The sequence below is a fragment of the Crassostrea angulata genome, chromosome 6 (genome assembly GCF_025612915.1).
Source record: "Crassostrea angulata isolate pt1a10 chromosome 6, ASM2561291v2, whole genome shotgun sequence".
In the NCBI taxonomy this organism is placed as follows: domain Eukaryota; kingdom Metazoa; phylum Mollusca; class Bivalvia; order Ostreida; family Ostreidae; genus Magallana; species Magallana angulata.
Genome location: NC_069116.1, coordinates 34,772,622 through 34,787,224, shown reverse-complemented (window position 1 = coordinate 34,787,224; position 14,603 = coordinate 34,772,622). Strand labels below are relative to the sequence as shown.

The following is a 14,603-nucleotide window of genomic DNA, read 5'->3' as shown; positions in this document are numbered from 1 at the left end:
ACCGGTCGAAATTAACCCGCGTGACATGTTTATTTACTTTTCTTCATATTCCTGTGTACAGTGACAGTTTTTACTCGGAAGTAGAAAAATACGTGACAGGAAAGTAATCCGAACTATCCTAAATGATTTCAAACAAGCTCATGGGAATATCGTACAAAATTTGACACTAAAAGTTACGTATCAGTAAAAGTGGTCGAAATTACCCCGTTCTACCCTATATCAAATTGAATTATCATGCACTTGCCCCCCCCCCCCCCCCCACTTTTTTTTGGGGGGGGGGGGGGTATGTTTTGGAATATGTAAAAAAATTGAAATGAAAGTAAGGAAATTAAGAGTGAAATAAGGTCATAATACGGATTAAGGTTTACATTATTTGGGGGTTTGTTTGGTGTTTTTAGACCCCGTACGTCTATTGGTTTACTGTCAGTCGAAGTCTCAAACCGGAAGGTTTGTTTGTTCTTTACTTTATTAATCTAATATAGTTAAAATCATAACGAAAAAAGCCACAGAGCTTTATATAGCTATATGTACTCGGGTATAAAAAAACCCCTAATATATGTAAGATATTATCGCATAATTTTGTAAAATAGCCTTTGTGGATTATAATTATTTCGAAATGTTTATCCATGTCATCGACTACGCATAAAATAAATTTCATTTTGGTTTTTTCCAGCCCTATCACGTACAATATGTATGTGTGTAACTGACAACGATTCCTCGTGTAACACATGAACATGTGAAAACTCCGCCCAGGGTCGAATTAGGATGGGGCCGTTTGTATGAGTAAATAACCGAGGTATTCCGAAGAAGGAAACGTAAACAGAAATGGCGACTATCAAAAATACGGAAGTGAAACATGACAAAATACGACTAAAAATAAAGGATTTCCTTGAAGATAAATTGATCGCACTTCGCATCATGTGATGGATGATTAGTGCGACCCGTCCGTTCTTGTTTGATTAATCTGTATCAGTAGGAAAATGGAGCAGTTGTACGACAAGTTTGTTGAAACATGGTCTGCCGAATTCCCTCAAGACGATCCCCCGTTACTTGACCTACATGGCTGCATCTTGACATCGAATGATGGATTTGAATCCGTAAACACTGCACATCTTGGGAAGTTGTATAACGAATCTAGGGAAACCGCAAAGAGGCTTAAGCGAGAATACAGAAAAGCCGAGCTGATCGAAAATTTTTGGGCAACTTTTATGAAGGATTGCAATGGAATTGACTCAGCTGAATACTCTTCCAGAAGTATCACCAAAAAAATATCATTCCCGGGCTCCAGAACTCAGGACAGGAAATTCTCAGACGAATCTCCAAGCAGAAAATATTCCTTGTTGGATGGACTTGGGAAATGTGTTGACTCCTCTATAGAAACATTTGTTAATGTTGGTCTGGGTGGAGATGTCATTGATGTAACTCCAAACCATGAAATCCAGGTGAATGCTCTCGTACATAAAGATAAAAATCTGATTACAGATAACAAAATGAGTGATGTGGCTCCTGGGGAAAACCTAGTTACTGAGGTATTGAACAATTACAGCCGGGACTCAGGTAGCCTTCCCAGTGTCAGAATAAGTGATGTTCCTCACAGTAGGGATAATAGCCCATATGCTAATGCTAGGATTGTGAATGATGAAAGTAAAGTCTCAAGTGATGACGATGAAATAGATTATGAAAATCAGTGTATGAGGAAATTGTCAGCATCAACAGAGAGGGTACCTTCAATTAAGCCTGCTATCCCTCCCCGGAGACCCAAAAGTGAGCATCCAACCCGACCAAAACCAGCCACTGTCCCTCGCAGTAAAAAGCTGGAACAAGATTCTAGTCCTCAAAGTCCTCAGAGAAGTTCAGGTGAACCTGTTAAAACGAAAGTAAACAATGGGAAACACGATCACAGGAGGCCAAGCACACCTGAAACAAACTTAGATGATTTGACAGGAAAATATTCCTCTGACAATCAGGAAACAACTTCCTCTAGTCATGCAGGTATATCTCAGAGTTCTGAGGAAGCTAACAGAAACATGTTTAGAAAATTTCGCTTGAGTGATGGAGGGAAGGAGAAACATAACAGCGGTGAAGTTATATCTACAGGGTTTAAACACCTGAGCAATGACTTGGATACATTTGATGCTAATATTACAGAGTCTAGTCAGAATTCCTCCCCTGAACCAGCCACCAATCGTAGCAAGAAGCGACTCAGATCAAACGATTATGAAAACTTTTCGGTGGACTTTCTTCTAAGGCGGACAGCCGAGTTTGATTTAGAAGATGAGGATGAGCGAGACAATCAGAGTTCGGACATATACGATAATGTCACCATTGTGACCAAGGGGACTAAAAAATCCAGTGATTCCGATACGTCTAGCATAGACACTGTATCCAACACTAGTCTTACCAGTGGGGAAGGTGTCGATTCAAAACCGAGTGTTTCTGGTTTGCGGAAAAATGAGAAACTACAGAAAGAATATGTGGAGGATAGTTCCAGTAGCAAGTGTAAGTGTCAAATTTATGTAAATAAAATTTGATTAACTTAATGCATGTATTTGATGAAGCATGCAACAGATCTGATTAATTTAAGGAAGTGTACATGGAGTTGCTCAGTGACCTGTTCTTGCTTTAAATGGTAATCTGCATGTTGATATATGGACTTTGGTCCACAGAGAACATATTCATGTAATGAAATCTGTTCTCCTGAAAAAATCAAATAATATATGTCCTAGTATTTCCTTATCTCTGTAGGAAAATGGTCTCTTATCGTGTGAACTGTTAGACAGTGGTACTATACAATATTCGTTCAGAATTTGTCAACAGTTGTTATTGGTGCATTATAATGTTTCTATAGATGTGAATATACCTTTTTGTACACACCTTTTGATTTCATTACACAAGCCTGTCTACACAGCAATGTTTGTCATGTCATTTTTTATTTCTGGTCAACTTCCTGGTAAATGCTTTGCAGAACTGATCAAAAGAAACAAATTATTCCGAGGCATTAGGATGAAATTATTCCTCAATCTGTATGTGTTCATCAATATTTGGATTTATTTGTGAGCTACCTGAGTAAATGTTTTCTAGATTGAACAGAAGAGTGTAATATCTGTCGCGTTTGATTTATAGACAATGCTCAAAAATTTAAAAATAAAAACAAGATGACTAGTTGACTACAAATCTAGAGATGTAATCTGATGGCCCAGTGTTGAGTGGTTTTGCTTTCCTGTTTACAATTTCATGTGCTACATATAGCTCTATACTGACAGTGACACACATTATGTAAACCATACATGTATAAAATAAATACTTGTAAAAGTGTTTGCTGATATTAAATTTCACCCAGAATTTCCATATTCTACAAAGGACCAATGTTCTGCAGCAATAAATTTCAAGAAAATGATATTAAACAACACACATCCAACCTACATGATATAAGTATAATATGTTGCAAAATAAAGTTTCTTCCTTATATCATTATGCCTAGGGCTGGTACATGTTCCATGCTTTGCTAAGTGTGCGAGGAATCAGATTTTTGTGATAAAAAGTTTGGTGAAAACATGATTTTTTTTGTTGATATGATGTTTACAACTAGGACTAATGACTTGTTGACAAGTTGCTTGTCACTTTGAAATTTACACATATAGGAATGAATTAGTATGTTAATTCATGAATAAACATGAGATAGCTGAACCGCTTAGTACTATTGCTGATTAATGTATATCGACAGAGAAAGGGAGTGTCAGAGGAGAGGAAGGAGAGGGAGGGAAAGTGAGGGTGCTTGGTTTTTTCATCTAGGTCCTTTGACCATATGTTTTTTGTATCGAGAGAGAGAGAGAGAGAGAGAGAGAGAGAGAGTTAGTTAGAGTTTTCTCTCTGTTATAACAAAATCCTGATAGGAATCATGAATTTGAACCACACACACATATATATGTAAATTGATGAATTATTAATGATATTTATGAACGTATATGTAGTTCAAATTCCTGATTGAACACACTCAATTACTTCGTGTACAGCGACATGTATTAATTTCTGAGTGTGCATGTTTACTGGCGTTTAAAGACATGCAGTGAGACCATAGCATATGTCAAGTTTTAAAAAGATGATGAAAACTTGGAATTTTTTGTTTGAAAATAAAACACCAAAAGCAAATTCACTCTTTTTGGCACATGAATACATGAATTGTTCAGAATCTGGGGCACATGTTTAACTTTTTTTTTGGTGGCTGCTGAGGGCTTTCATTTACTGGAATATGATAAACTGATAATTCTTCTGTGAAAAATTCTAATTCATTGGTGGGCTCTGAGGCACTGTCTGTTATTAAAATATGGTCATATATCATGATGTATGCATGCTCTCAGTTGTTGCTATGTAAGAAGACTTACTGGTTTATAAATGATATCCACCATGCATTCTCTCTATCAGTTTACAATGTAGAGGTGTCAGATGTTGAATTCCTGGAATGTTTCAATTTTTTTTATTACGATAACTTGAGCTGCATTTTGAGTAACAGCTGTACTGTGCAGTCCAACAATATAATTTTGTAACTAAGCCAAAATACCCATGTAGCCCTTCTTATTTCCCACCCTACCCACTTACAACAAAAAAGAACTTTGTCATATAGAGTATGAGCATTTTGATTTGAATATAGCATGTATAGGTACATTTAGTTTTTGCCAGTTTAGTTTTTGCAGTTTCTTAATTCAGATAACTATTATGGATAAAATACATTTATCAAACATTATTTTGTGATTAATTTTTTTTTTGCTGTTGAGATGAAACCACAAAAGGACTACCGGTATATTTGGTATGGTCAAATATTTGCCCCCCAATTTTAACCAATTTTTAAATAGTATTGTATAAAAAATAAAATCTTCATAAATCATTGTACAGAGGATGCCTATCACTTTAATCTTGGTATTAATTATCTTTGCTCATTCGCAATCAGAACATCGATTGACTCATTCGCTGTTTATCTATGATGTCACCTAAATGACCCAATTCCTGCAATTTTGCAAACAAATAAAAATATTGTCAATTTTTCTTTATATTCTGCATTCGGAAGTATAGACTGCAGGTCTGCTCAAGTACGATTTTAACATATGTTTTTCTTCATATAATTACATGTATACACATCATACTAAAATATGGTACTTCAGCAAGCCCCGCTCGATGTTTCTGGTCGAAAAACCATTGGAAAACACCTATATTTTGCTACAAAACATCAGTTTATCAAAACAAGACAATCTTTATGATGTTGTTTCTACATTATGACAACACTGTGGTGCTAGCCTTTTACACACTTATTTTCAATATGATCTCAACTATCTTCTACCTTAATTTCAATGCTCTTTAAAAACTTTATTTTTTGGGGGGGAGAGGGGGGGGGGGGGAGGGGGGGCGACAAATGCATAATACCGCACATAGTCCTTTGCACCAATCAAAAAATTTAAATTTACTTGCATGTATTAAACAAATTAAACCTGGCTGTACAAGTGCAATGGTAGATAATTGTATACCCAAAAGTAGTAAAATGAATGATTGAATTATAATTTGCATTGGGGACAAAATGAATTGCTTTAGAAATAAATGTATAGATATGCATTTTGATATAGATATATACTCCAATCAGTTGTGATGCCATTTAATAACTATTCTAAAAGGTTTAGAATGGTTTTAACAGTTAACTACATGTACATGTTTTGTAGTTTTATTGTCAGATATAAAAACTCGTACAAACATCTGCCCCTGAAATTTACACAATAGCTGTCAGTTTTAATTAGTTCTTGTGAAATGAAAGTAAATGATTCTCTAAAATATCACATGCAAGCTGTATTTTTTAAACATTTTTCTTTCTCTGTGGAATGCATTGTTGCAGATTAACACAACTGTAAGACAGAAATTAACTCAGCATGTGGAAAGTGGTAAAAACTTCAACTGTTTTAAAACTTAAATATTTCAGTGCCAATAGCTTTTTCTTTTCTTTTTTTTCTCTCTCACTCTCGCTCTCTCTCAACTAATTGGTGCACTGAATTCTATGTTTCACTCTGCTAAATACTGTTGAAAATGATTTCCTGCTTGTTGGAAAATACAACTTTGAGTTTAAACTGAATGTTTCTGAACATGAACAATTATTTTTCATTATTTTTTTTTTTAAAATAAGTGCACAAACTGAAAATAGGGGAATGCAAGTTCAAGTGGCACTTTAAAAAGATTGCACAGAAAATATGACAAAAGATTAAAAAGCCTTAGATGTAGAGACTAGATATAGAGTAATTTGAGGAAATACACACATGCGATCTTTGTGTAAATTTGTATTCAAATAAGGAAGCAGTTACAGACTATAACCAAGCTTAGAATTTAATTAGAAAAGAACTTGTTGAGACCTTGAAATGATTTTGTTTCTGCCAATCTGGTGGGTAAATGATATTTAATCTGACTTTTTATCTAGCTTCCATTGCATAGAATATAATCAAGCAGCACACCTCTCTATATATGAATATATATTTACATGTATGAATATGCATATAAATCATAATTTCTTGAACACTTGAACTAAAACTGAATAGTATGTACCAGTGTATGTATTTATGAACAAGAGTGAGGTTTAGAAATGGTAAAATAGACAGATTAAACAATTGACATTTTTTTATACCATAGGCACCTGATGTTTGTCTAATACATGTATTAGAATGCAAGACAATTTATTCTTCATATCAAAGCCACCTCAAGCTTGGGATTGCAGGATGAGACTTTAAATTTATATAATTGTATAATCATGTGTATTTAAAACCTAGCTGTTTCACAAGATTTTGAAATACATATTCTTTATTAAGATGAGCTACATGTATTTGTATTTTTTTAAAACAAATATGGGATAAAAAAAAATACAGAGCAAAAACATTTTTTTTTTAGTTTTGACAAAAATTGTCTGAATCTGCAATAAGATGTAAAAATTTTTGGTAAACATTTTTTTCTATATTACCCTACTGTTTTGGAGATTGATCACTAGGTACATCTAAAACTTCTTTGGCTTCAATCTCTTTAACCATAGGTTTATAGAAAGACTTGCTTACCAAGAGTTGTTGTATTTGATGTAAATTTTTGTGGATTTCTTACAAAAATTATTCAATAAATAATTTCCAATTTTTGCACTGTATGTTTATACCCCTGTTTTGGATCTTATACCCCGTTTAGGCGATTGGTCCCAATCTGTTAAAGACCATTTATTTAGTCTAAAATGTCAAGTTATACCATACCTTTTGAGTCACTCAGGTGACCTATTTTAATTGGTGTTTTTCTGTCCTGGTGCATCCTGTGTTAACAATTTTACATATTTAACTTCTTCTTGAAAACTACAAGACAATTGTTACCATTTTAATGTGAAGCATCTCTATGGTAAGAGGAATCTATAATGTGAATTACATTGTTTTACCACCCCAAGGCCTCCTAGGCAGAGTAAAATACAGTTGAACTTCGGTATCTCGAACACCAATATCTCGAAAACAATGGATATGCATGTTGAAGTGATTTTAAGTCCCAAACACTTAAACTTTAAGAATTTTACCCTTGATATCTCAAATACTTGGATATCTCGAAGTTTTTAACCAGTCCCATCTAGTTCAAGATAACGAGGTTTGACTGTATGCAAAAAATCTTCTTCTCTACTCCCACACATATGGAGAAAAAACTAAATGCATTATGATGTCCATGAAACCCTCTACCAAAATTGTGATATTCATGGCCCCTGGGAGTTCAGACCCTAGGGTGGGGCCAATATTACCATATATATAGTAAAATGTATTAAGATCTTAGAAATCTTCTTCTCTACTCCCATATATATTTTAGAAAAACTAAATGCATGGTTATGATGTCCATGAAGTCCTCTACCAAAATTGTGAAATTTATGGCCCCTGGGTCAGAAGTTCGGACCCTCGGGTGGGGCCAATATGGCCATATAGTAAAAATGTATTAAATCTTAAAAAAAATTCTTCTCTACTCCCATATATTTTTATGAAAAACTAAATGCATGATTCTGATATTCTTGAAATCCTCTACTCAAATTGTGAAAGTCATGGCCCCAGGGTCAGGGGTTCAGAAGCTAACACGAAGCTTATATGGCTATACATGTATATAATAAAAATATATAAAATCTTAGAAAATCTCCCATATATTTTTTATAAAAGCTAAATGCATGCTTCTGATGTCCACTTAGTCCTCTACCTAAATTGTGATATTCATGGTCCCTGGGACAGTGGTTCTGGCCCCAAGGTGGGACCAATATGGCTATCTAGTGAAAATGTATTAATTCATAAAAAAAATCTTCTTCTCTACTTCCATATATATTTGAGAAAAAATAAATGCATGGTTATGATGTCCATGAAGTCCTCTATCTAAATTATGAAATTCATGATCCCAGTTTCAGGGGTTCAGGCCCAAGGGCAGGGGCAATAACACTACGTAGTGAAAATGTATTGATTTGATAATATTTTCTTCTTTACTATCACAACCATGGGAGATAAAGTCATGCAATTGTTATTGTGTTCATGATGTCTTGTTCAATAGTAAAAATCATGTACTGCCCAGGCCATGGGATAGAAGTTGAGGAATTTATTGGGGGTGGGGTGGTGTGATAAATATGTCCAAATATTAACCATGTACTTTTACTTAAGGTGATTGCTGTGTGGCATGCATTAACAATTTTAACCTCGTCTTGAAAACTACATGGTAAATTGTCATTTGGCAATGCATGGATTGAATTAGATATTTGTTCTATTTTAGGAAATCTACTTTAATATCCTGTGCATTGTATACTTGTAGAAATAAGCTGTATGCATTTTGTGTGCATTATTATGAAACTGTGAATATTATAAAAGATTGACCATCAAAGGCCTGCAGGTCTCTTATTACCACAATTTTACAATTTTTGGCCCCTGGAGCTAAATTTAGTTATACATGTATGTATTTTCTCAGACTCTAGAACATCCCACCCATTTTCATGAATAAATGTTTTTCAAAATGAAGGGTCCTCCACACACCTGGGAAAAGTTCTGCATACAAGCCCATTCTTCTAAATTACCTAAAGAATGGATTTCTAGCATGAGTTTGAATTGAAAATGACAGGAAAAATTCAATTTTTTGGGGTAAAATCAACTTTATAAAAATTTATCGCTATTCATGAAAATAAAAGGTATTCGAACTCAGGACCTGTGAGTTGGTATGTATAAGCTTCACCCATTGCGCCACAGAGATAGACATCATAGACTGGCGATTTAAACTGTTTTACAATGCGTTAAAATCGCCATGTTGTGACGTACTGTCATAAATAGTAGAAGTCACAGGGTGTCGAGGATTCTTAAAATGCAAACATGAGACTACCTGACATTTCCATCTAAGGGCTATGGTACTTAGGTGACTGTCAAGGCCTAATGGCCTCATGTTTTTTTGGGGTTTTTTTTTGTTTTGTTTTTTTAGGGAGGGATTGCATTGTATGAAAAAAATGAAGTCATGATGGATTTGAGAATAACAATTTACAAATGTTAGAATGAACAAGGCAGATGGTTTAAGATCACATATTAAAATCCCTGGTTAATTTTTTTTCCAATACTGCTGTGTTTCTTTTAGTTTAAACCAAGAACAAACTCTGCACTTGTCATAAGGCGGTTAAGGTTTCGGAACTAATTACAATCCAATGTGGCAATTTTGGAATAAAAAAATATACCAGAGAATACTTTTCTCCAGAGGAAAAAACTCCAAATGCAACTTGATTTAATATTGCTCTGCAAACAGAAGATAAGAGCTCTAATCTATCAAAAATATGAATGGGGTTTCTTGTTATTTTTTTTGTTATCCTGCAGATGCCAGTGTGCATTAATCACTGTATAATGGCTAACATTCCTTAGAATCGATTCTCTAAAATAAAACGTGAACTTGAACATGAAAATGTTAAAGGTTATTGATTGAGTTTGTGTAGTCAACGATCAAATTTACACAACCTTCCGTTTTGCTTGATTAAGAATAAAATTTTGTAAAGTCGAGACATTTGTAAACCCTACCATTAGTCATATAGTCATGACAATTTATAGGACAATACAAAACATGATGTCTATTTTTGTTAGTCATCAAATATTCCTACCCCCCTCCCCTTCCCTTTCTCAGATTTCTAATATGGCTCTTGTTACACCAACTAACTCAAACAAACTGAATCATTTTGAAATACATTGCTAAATTTAAGATTGAAATGACTCTGTTATTGTGTCAGTTTCATCAATGAAAAATGTGTCAAGTACCGCCTCCTGTTTATGAGGTGATAATTTACAATGAATGAGATCTTTCTGAAAGGTAAAAGTGTAACTACCCTGTATAGTCATAACCTACTACAGGTACACATACATAAAGGTTTTCTGAAACTTCACATGTGGTTACTTTTTTCCATATTTATGTAAAGAGCAGTTTCGTTTTCTGACCACACCCTGGTTTCTACCTGTTCTATTTTTTTTTTTAAATGTTTAAAAAACTCCCACTCAATATGATATATGAATGCTTCTTGGGTATATGAGTACTTTACATACATCTTGAAATGGTTAGAACTTTAATAAAATTTAAACATTTTTATGAAATGTGTGTAAATTGAATTTACTCTGATTGTCCTCTAATTATCACACAAAATGAGATATGTAACAAAATCCAGTCTAGTCTTTAAGAAAGTGGAACAATGAAATTACATGAAATATAACATTTTCTCATATTTGAATGTTGTGTATCTTTTATCAAGGTATGTCATGGCATTAGAATTAATTGTGGTAACCTAATTCTCAACTCTGGATGTTATTTCATAAGTTTAAGAAAATACAGGCTCCTCTGAATGATCCAATATGTTTTTCATGCAAATTTAGTTTGGACAAGGAATCAAAATAAGAGAAAATGGATATTTTTTCTGTAACAGATGTTTATATTTTAGGGATTAATTTCTTATTCATAAGCAAATGTAACCTTGAAAAAAAAAAGAATAGGAAAAAGACTGATTGTGACATATCTCAAGGTGAGAGTCATTTGACAACAACTTTGATTTTTTTTTCTTGCCATTTCAGCTTATTTGGAGATGGAAGATGCAGAAAATACTCAGCCCAAGGATGATCCGGATGGGAGACCTTGTGTAACCGTGGAGGCTACCGGGCAGGACTCAGAGGACACCAGTGATACAGAGGTATATGTCTTAACAGAGGTAAAAGGGGATTTCTTGATCTTTCATAGAGGATTTGTTACAATACCTAAAAGCAATTTGATTATGGCATGTTGAATTTTAAAAAGAATTGGGAACAAAGTTAATTTTTCAGAAAAATTTAAACATATTGCTTTTGATTTAGTCTGAGCTGTCCAGGACAATGAGCGTTAGCAGTGCCCAAAGGGTTAGGGACCAGAAATTGCACATGAGAAAAATCCTTGTAAAAGGGATACTGGAAAGTGAGAGGACTTACCTGTCCCTGCTTAAAGACATAACAGAGGTAAGGAGGAAATGAAAATAAATGACTGATACTCAGATACTGAAAAGTGAGAAGACATACCAAGACATGGCAGAGGTAAGGAGAATGTGAAAATAAATGACTGATACTCAGATATTGCAAAGTGAGAGGACTTACAAAGACATGGCAGAGGTAAGGAGAATGTGAAAATAAATGACTGATACTAAGATACTGAAAAGTGAGAGGACTTACAAAGACATGGCAGAGGTAAGGAGAATGTGAAAATAAATGACAGACACTCAGATACTGCAAAGTGAGAGGACTAACAAAGACATGGCAGAGGTAAGGAGAATGTGAAAATAAATGACAGACACTCAGATACTGCAAAGTGAGAGGACTTACAAAGACATGGCAGAGGTAAGGAGAATGTGAAAATAAATGACTGATACTCAGATACATGTACTGCAAATTGAGAGGACTTACAAAGACATAACAGAGGTAAGGAGAATATGAAAATAAATATCTGATACTCAGATACTGCAAAGTGAGAGGACTTACAAAGACTTAGGTGAGGTAAGAAGAATGTTATACAAAATACACATAGGTAAGGAAAAACTTGAAGACCTTCCAGCTTATTGCCCACAGATATCACAGAAGCGTAAATAAACAACATGAACACATTCAGACATATACAGTGGACAGTGCATGTAACCATCACTTACCTCTACATGTAGGAGAATAGCTTGCAGAGGTAAGGAATATAGGAAGGATTTTGGCAAAAATTCACCTCTCCTGAATAGTCAAACATATAAAATATATTTATTTTGGGATTGATGGAAAGGGGAGGGGGGCTAGCAAGACTGGCTATATATTCTCTTCCTATTTAAAAGGTACCACAGAGAGATAAGGAAAATATTTACATATGTCAGGGGGGAAATCTATAGGAATCTCACTCTTGCTATGAAACTTGGAGACAGAACAGGACCAGAAATGCAAATAGCTGTCAGTGATCAATTGCATAATTAATAGCTACATGTTATAGAATATGATCCACATATAGGCATGGTAGGGACAGATTAACAAGTGTTCTCCAAAAAGCTTTGTTGTCTAAGAGTTCAAATCAAAGCACTTGTGTGCCAAGCCTCTTGAAATAAATACTGGTATAATCAAAATCATAATATTCAAGTTTAAAATATCAAAGATTCTCTTTTTCCCAATCAACTTATTAAATAGTACTTGAAGTAAATTATCAAATAAATCAGGAAATTCAACTCAGTGAGTCCTATTGTTAGCATATAGATTGTATACAATCTAGCTGTAGCACTAGTACAGTGTCCCTTAGTTTACAAACTTGAACAATTATGATGTATTCAGAATATTAAAGGAATAATGGTTTTTTTCAGGAAATATAAATATGTCCCACCCTGTTTTAATGCACAAAAAACTTTTATTGTTATTAGTTTTATAATAATTCAGCAAATTATACGTAGTACTGGTGCTATTAGTATAACATTTATTTACTCAAACAATGAAATTTGAATGCTGCTGTGTTTTCTGTAGGTATAAAGATTGCAAGCATTGCAGAAGAAATTCATCATACCACATCAACTTGTTACATAATGTTTTCTGCTATAATAGCTAATCTCTATGAACATGTTCATATTTCTCAAGAAAGGAGAAAATATTCAGTGGATATCATTTTTATGTTCTGGTATTTGACTCTCACTTGTTTTTTAAACTTGTGTAATTTTTCAAATTTTAAATTAAGGAAAAATGCAATTTTAAGAAATGTTTAAAATCAAAATCAATATATTGGATTTTTTTGTCTGTTATTTTTTCAATGATAAGTGCATTTCTTTTTTGCTTGCCATTTGATGAATACTGTGTGAGCAGTATAGAAAATTATATCTCTTCCCAATCAAAGTTATATACTCGTACTTGATACTCAAACATGTGTTATGTTGACTAGATGAACATCTCTGTCTCTCTGTCTCTCTGTCTCTCTGTCTCTCTCTCTCTCTCTCTTGTTCTACTAATGGACATTCAAACTGTCTTCAAGTCTTGCTGTAATTTGGGATTTTTTTCTCCTCTTTTGATGACAGCTGAAAAGAAAGATTCAGAACCAGATAACGAACCTGCGGGAGACACCAGTGTGTTCAATGGAGGATGTGACCACCATGTTCTACCAGGTGGAGGAGATCCACGTCCAGCACAGTAACTTTGTGAGCAAACTCCAGGCCAAAGTGGACGCTTGGTCAGACACACAGAAAGTGGGAGATACGTTTAAAGAATTAGTGAGTGAAAGATTTTCATTTGGAGACCGTTCTCAAGCTCAAAACGATTTCAGGATAATTATTTTTTGTAAGAAAAGGAAGCCAATATATCAGTAAAAGCTGATGACTAATTTACAATATTTTGATTTTAACTTGCAAAATTAGAGGAGATATGAAGTGTTCAATCTTTTTTTTAGATTGTGTATTTCCCCATGTACATGAAATATGTCAATCATACGCATGAAGCAGCAGAATGTATACAAAAGTGTAGCAACAGTAACGAGGAGTTCCGAAAGCTTGTTACCGCTGTGGTAAAGTCAGCTATATCTGTTTATAATTACACATCACTCTCAATATGTCAAATTCAAATTATGCATGTCTGAAATTTTACTGTAGATAAGTCAAGTAATTTGAGTAGGGATAGACATTCATCTGTATATCTGAGTGTTCATTAAACCTTTAATATGCCAGCATAATCAAAAATTTTCATTGCATTTGTTTTCGTTTAATATTTTATTAAAGGAATACGTAGATCTATTCTTACTTTGCAATTGTATGTCGAAAGGGACCACTTATCTGTATTTTTATTGTATTGTCGATGATGGTTGAGCTAGACTGACAGTCATATTAACATTTTTTTTCTCCCTCTTTTTCTTCAGAGATTGACTTTGGGAGGCCAGCATTCCCTTCAAGGTAATTCTAGAGACTACTAGCTCAAAAAATCCACTGCATAATCCACATATGTATTATCACATATATTACATAGACATTGCAATCACACCTACAAAAAAGAGAAACTTGTAGAAGTATCAAACAGTTTGCACATGTACAAAGCACTTTCCCAATGTATGTATAACTGTTTAATATGTTC

General features: G+C 34.1%; 1 protein-coding gene across 2 annotated transcripts in view; it reads left to right on the top strand.

Moving 5' to 3' along the window:
• The first annotated feature begins 681 nt into the window (after window positions 1-681).
• Window positions 682-14,603, top strand: part of LOC128190251 (active breakpoint cluster region-related protein-like) — a 29,693-nt gene continuing 15,771 nt past the window's right edge. For both annotated transcript variants that reach the window (XM_052862228.1, XM_052862227.1), the window contains exons 1-6: window positions 682-2,499; window positions 11,088-11,203; window positions 11,364-11,501; window positions 13,562-13,753; window positions 13,930-14,043; window positions 14,392-14,425. In XM_052862228.1, coding sequence (XP_052718188.1) covers window positions 981-2,499; window positions 11,088-11,203; window positions 11,364-11,501; window positions 13,562-13,753; window positions 13,930-14,043; window positions 14,392-14,425 — 2,113 coding nt within the window. In that variant the 5' untranslated portion in view covers window positions 682-980. The remainder of the gene's footprint in view (window positions 2,500-11,087; window positions 11,204-11,363; window positions 11,502-13,561; window positions 13,754-13,929; window positions 14,044-14,391; window positions 14,426-14,603) is intronic.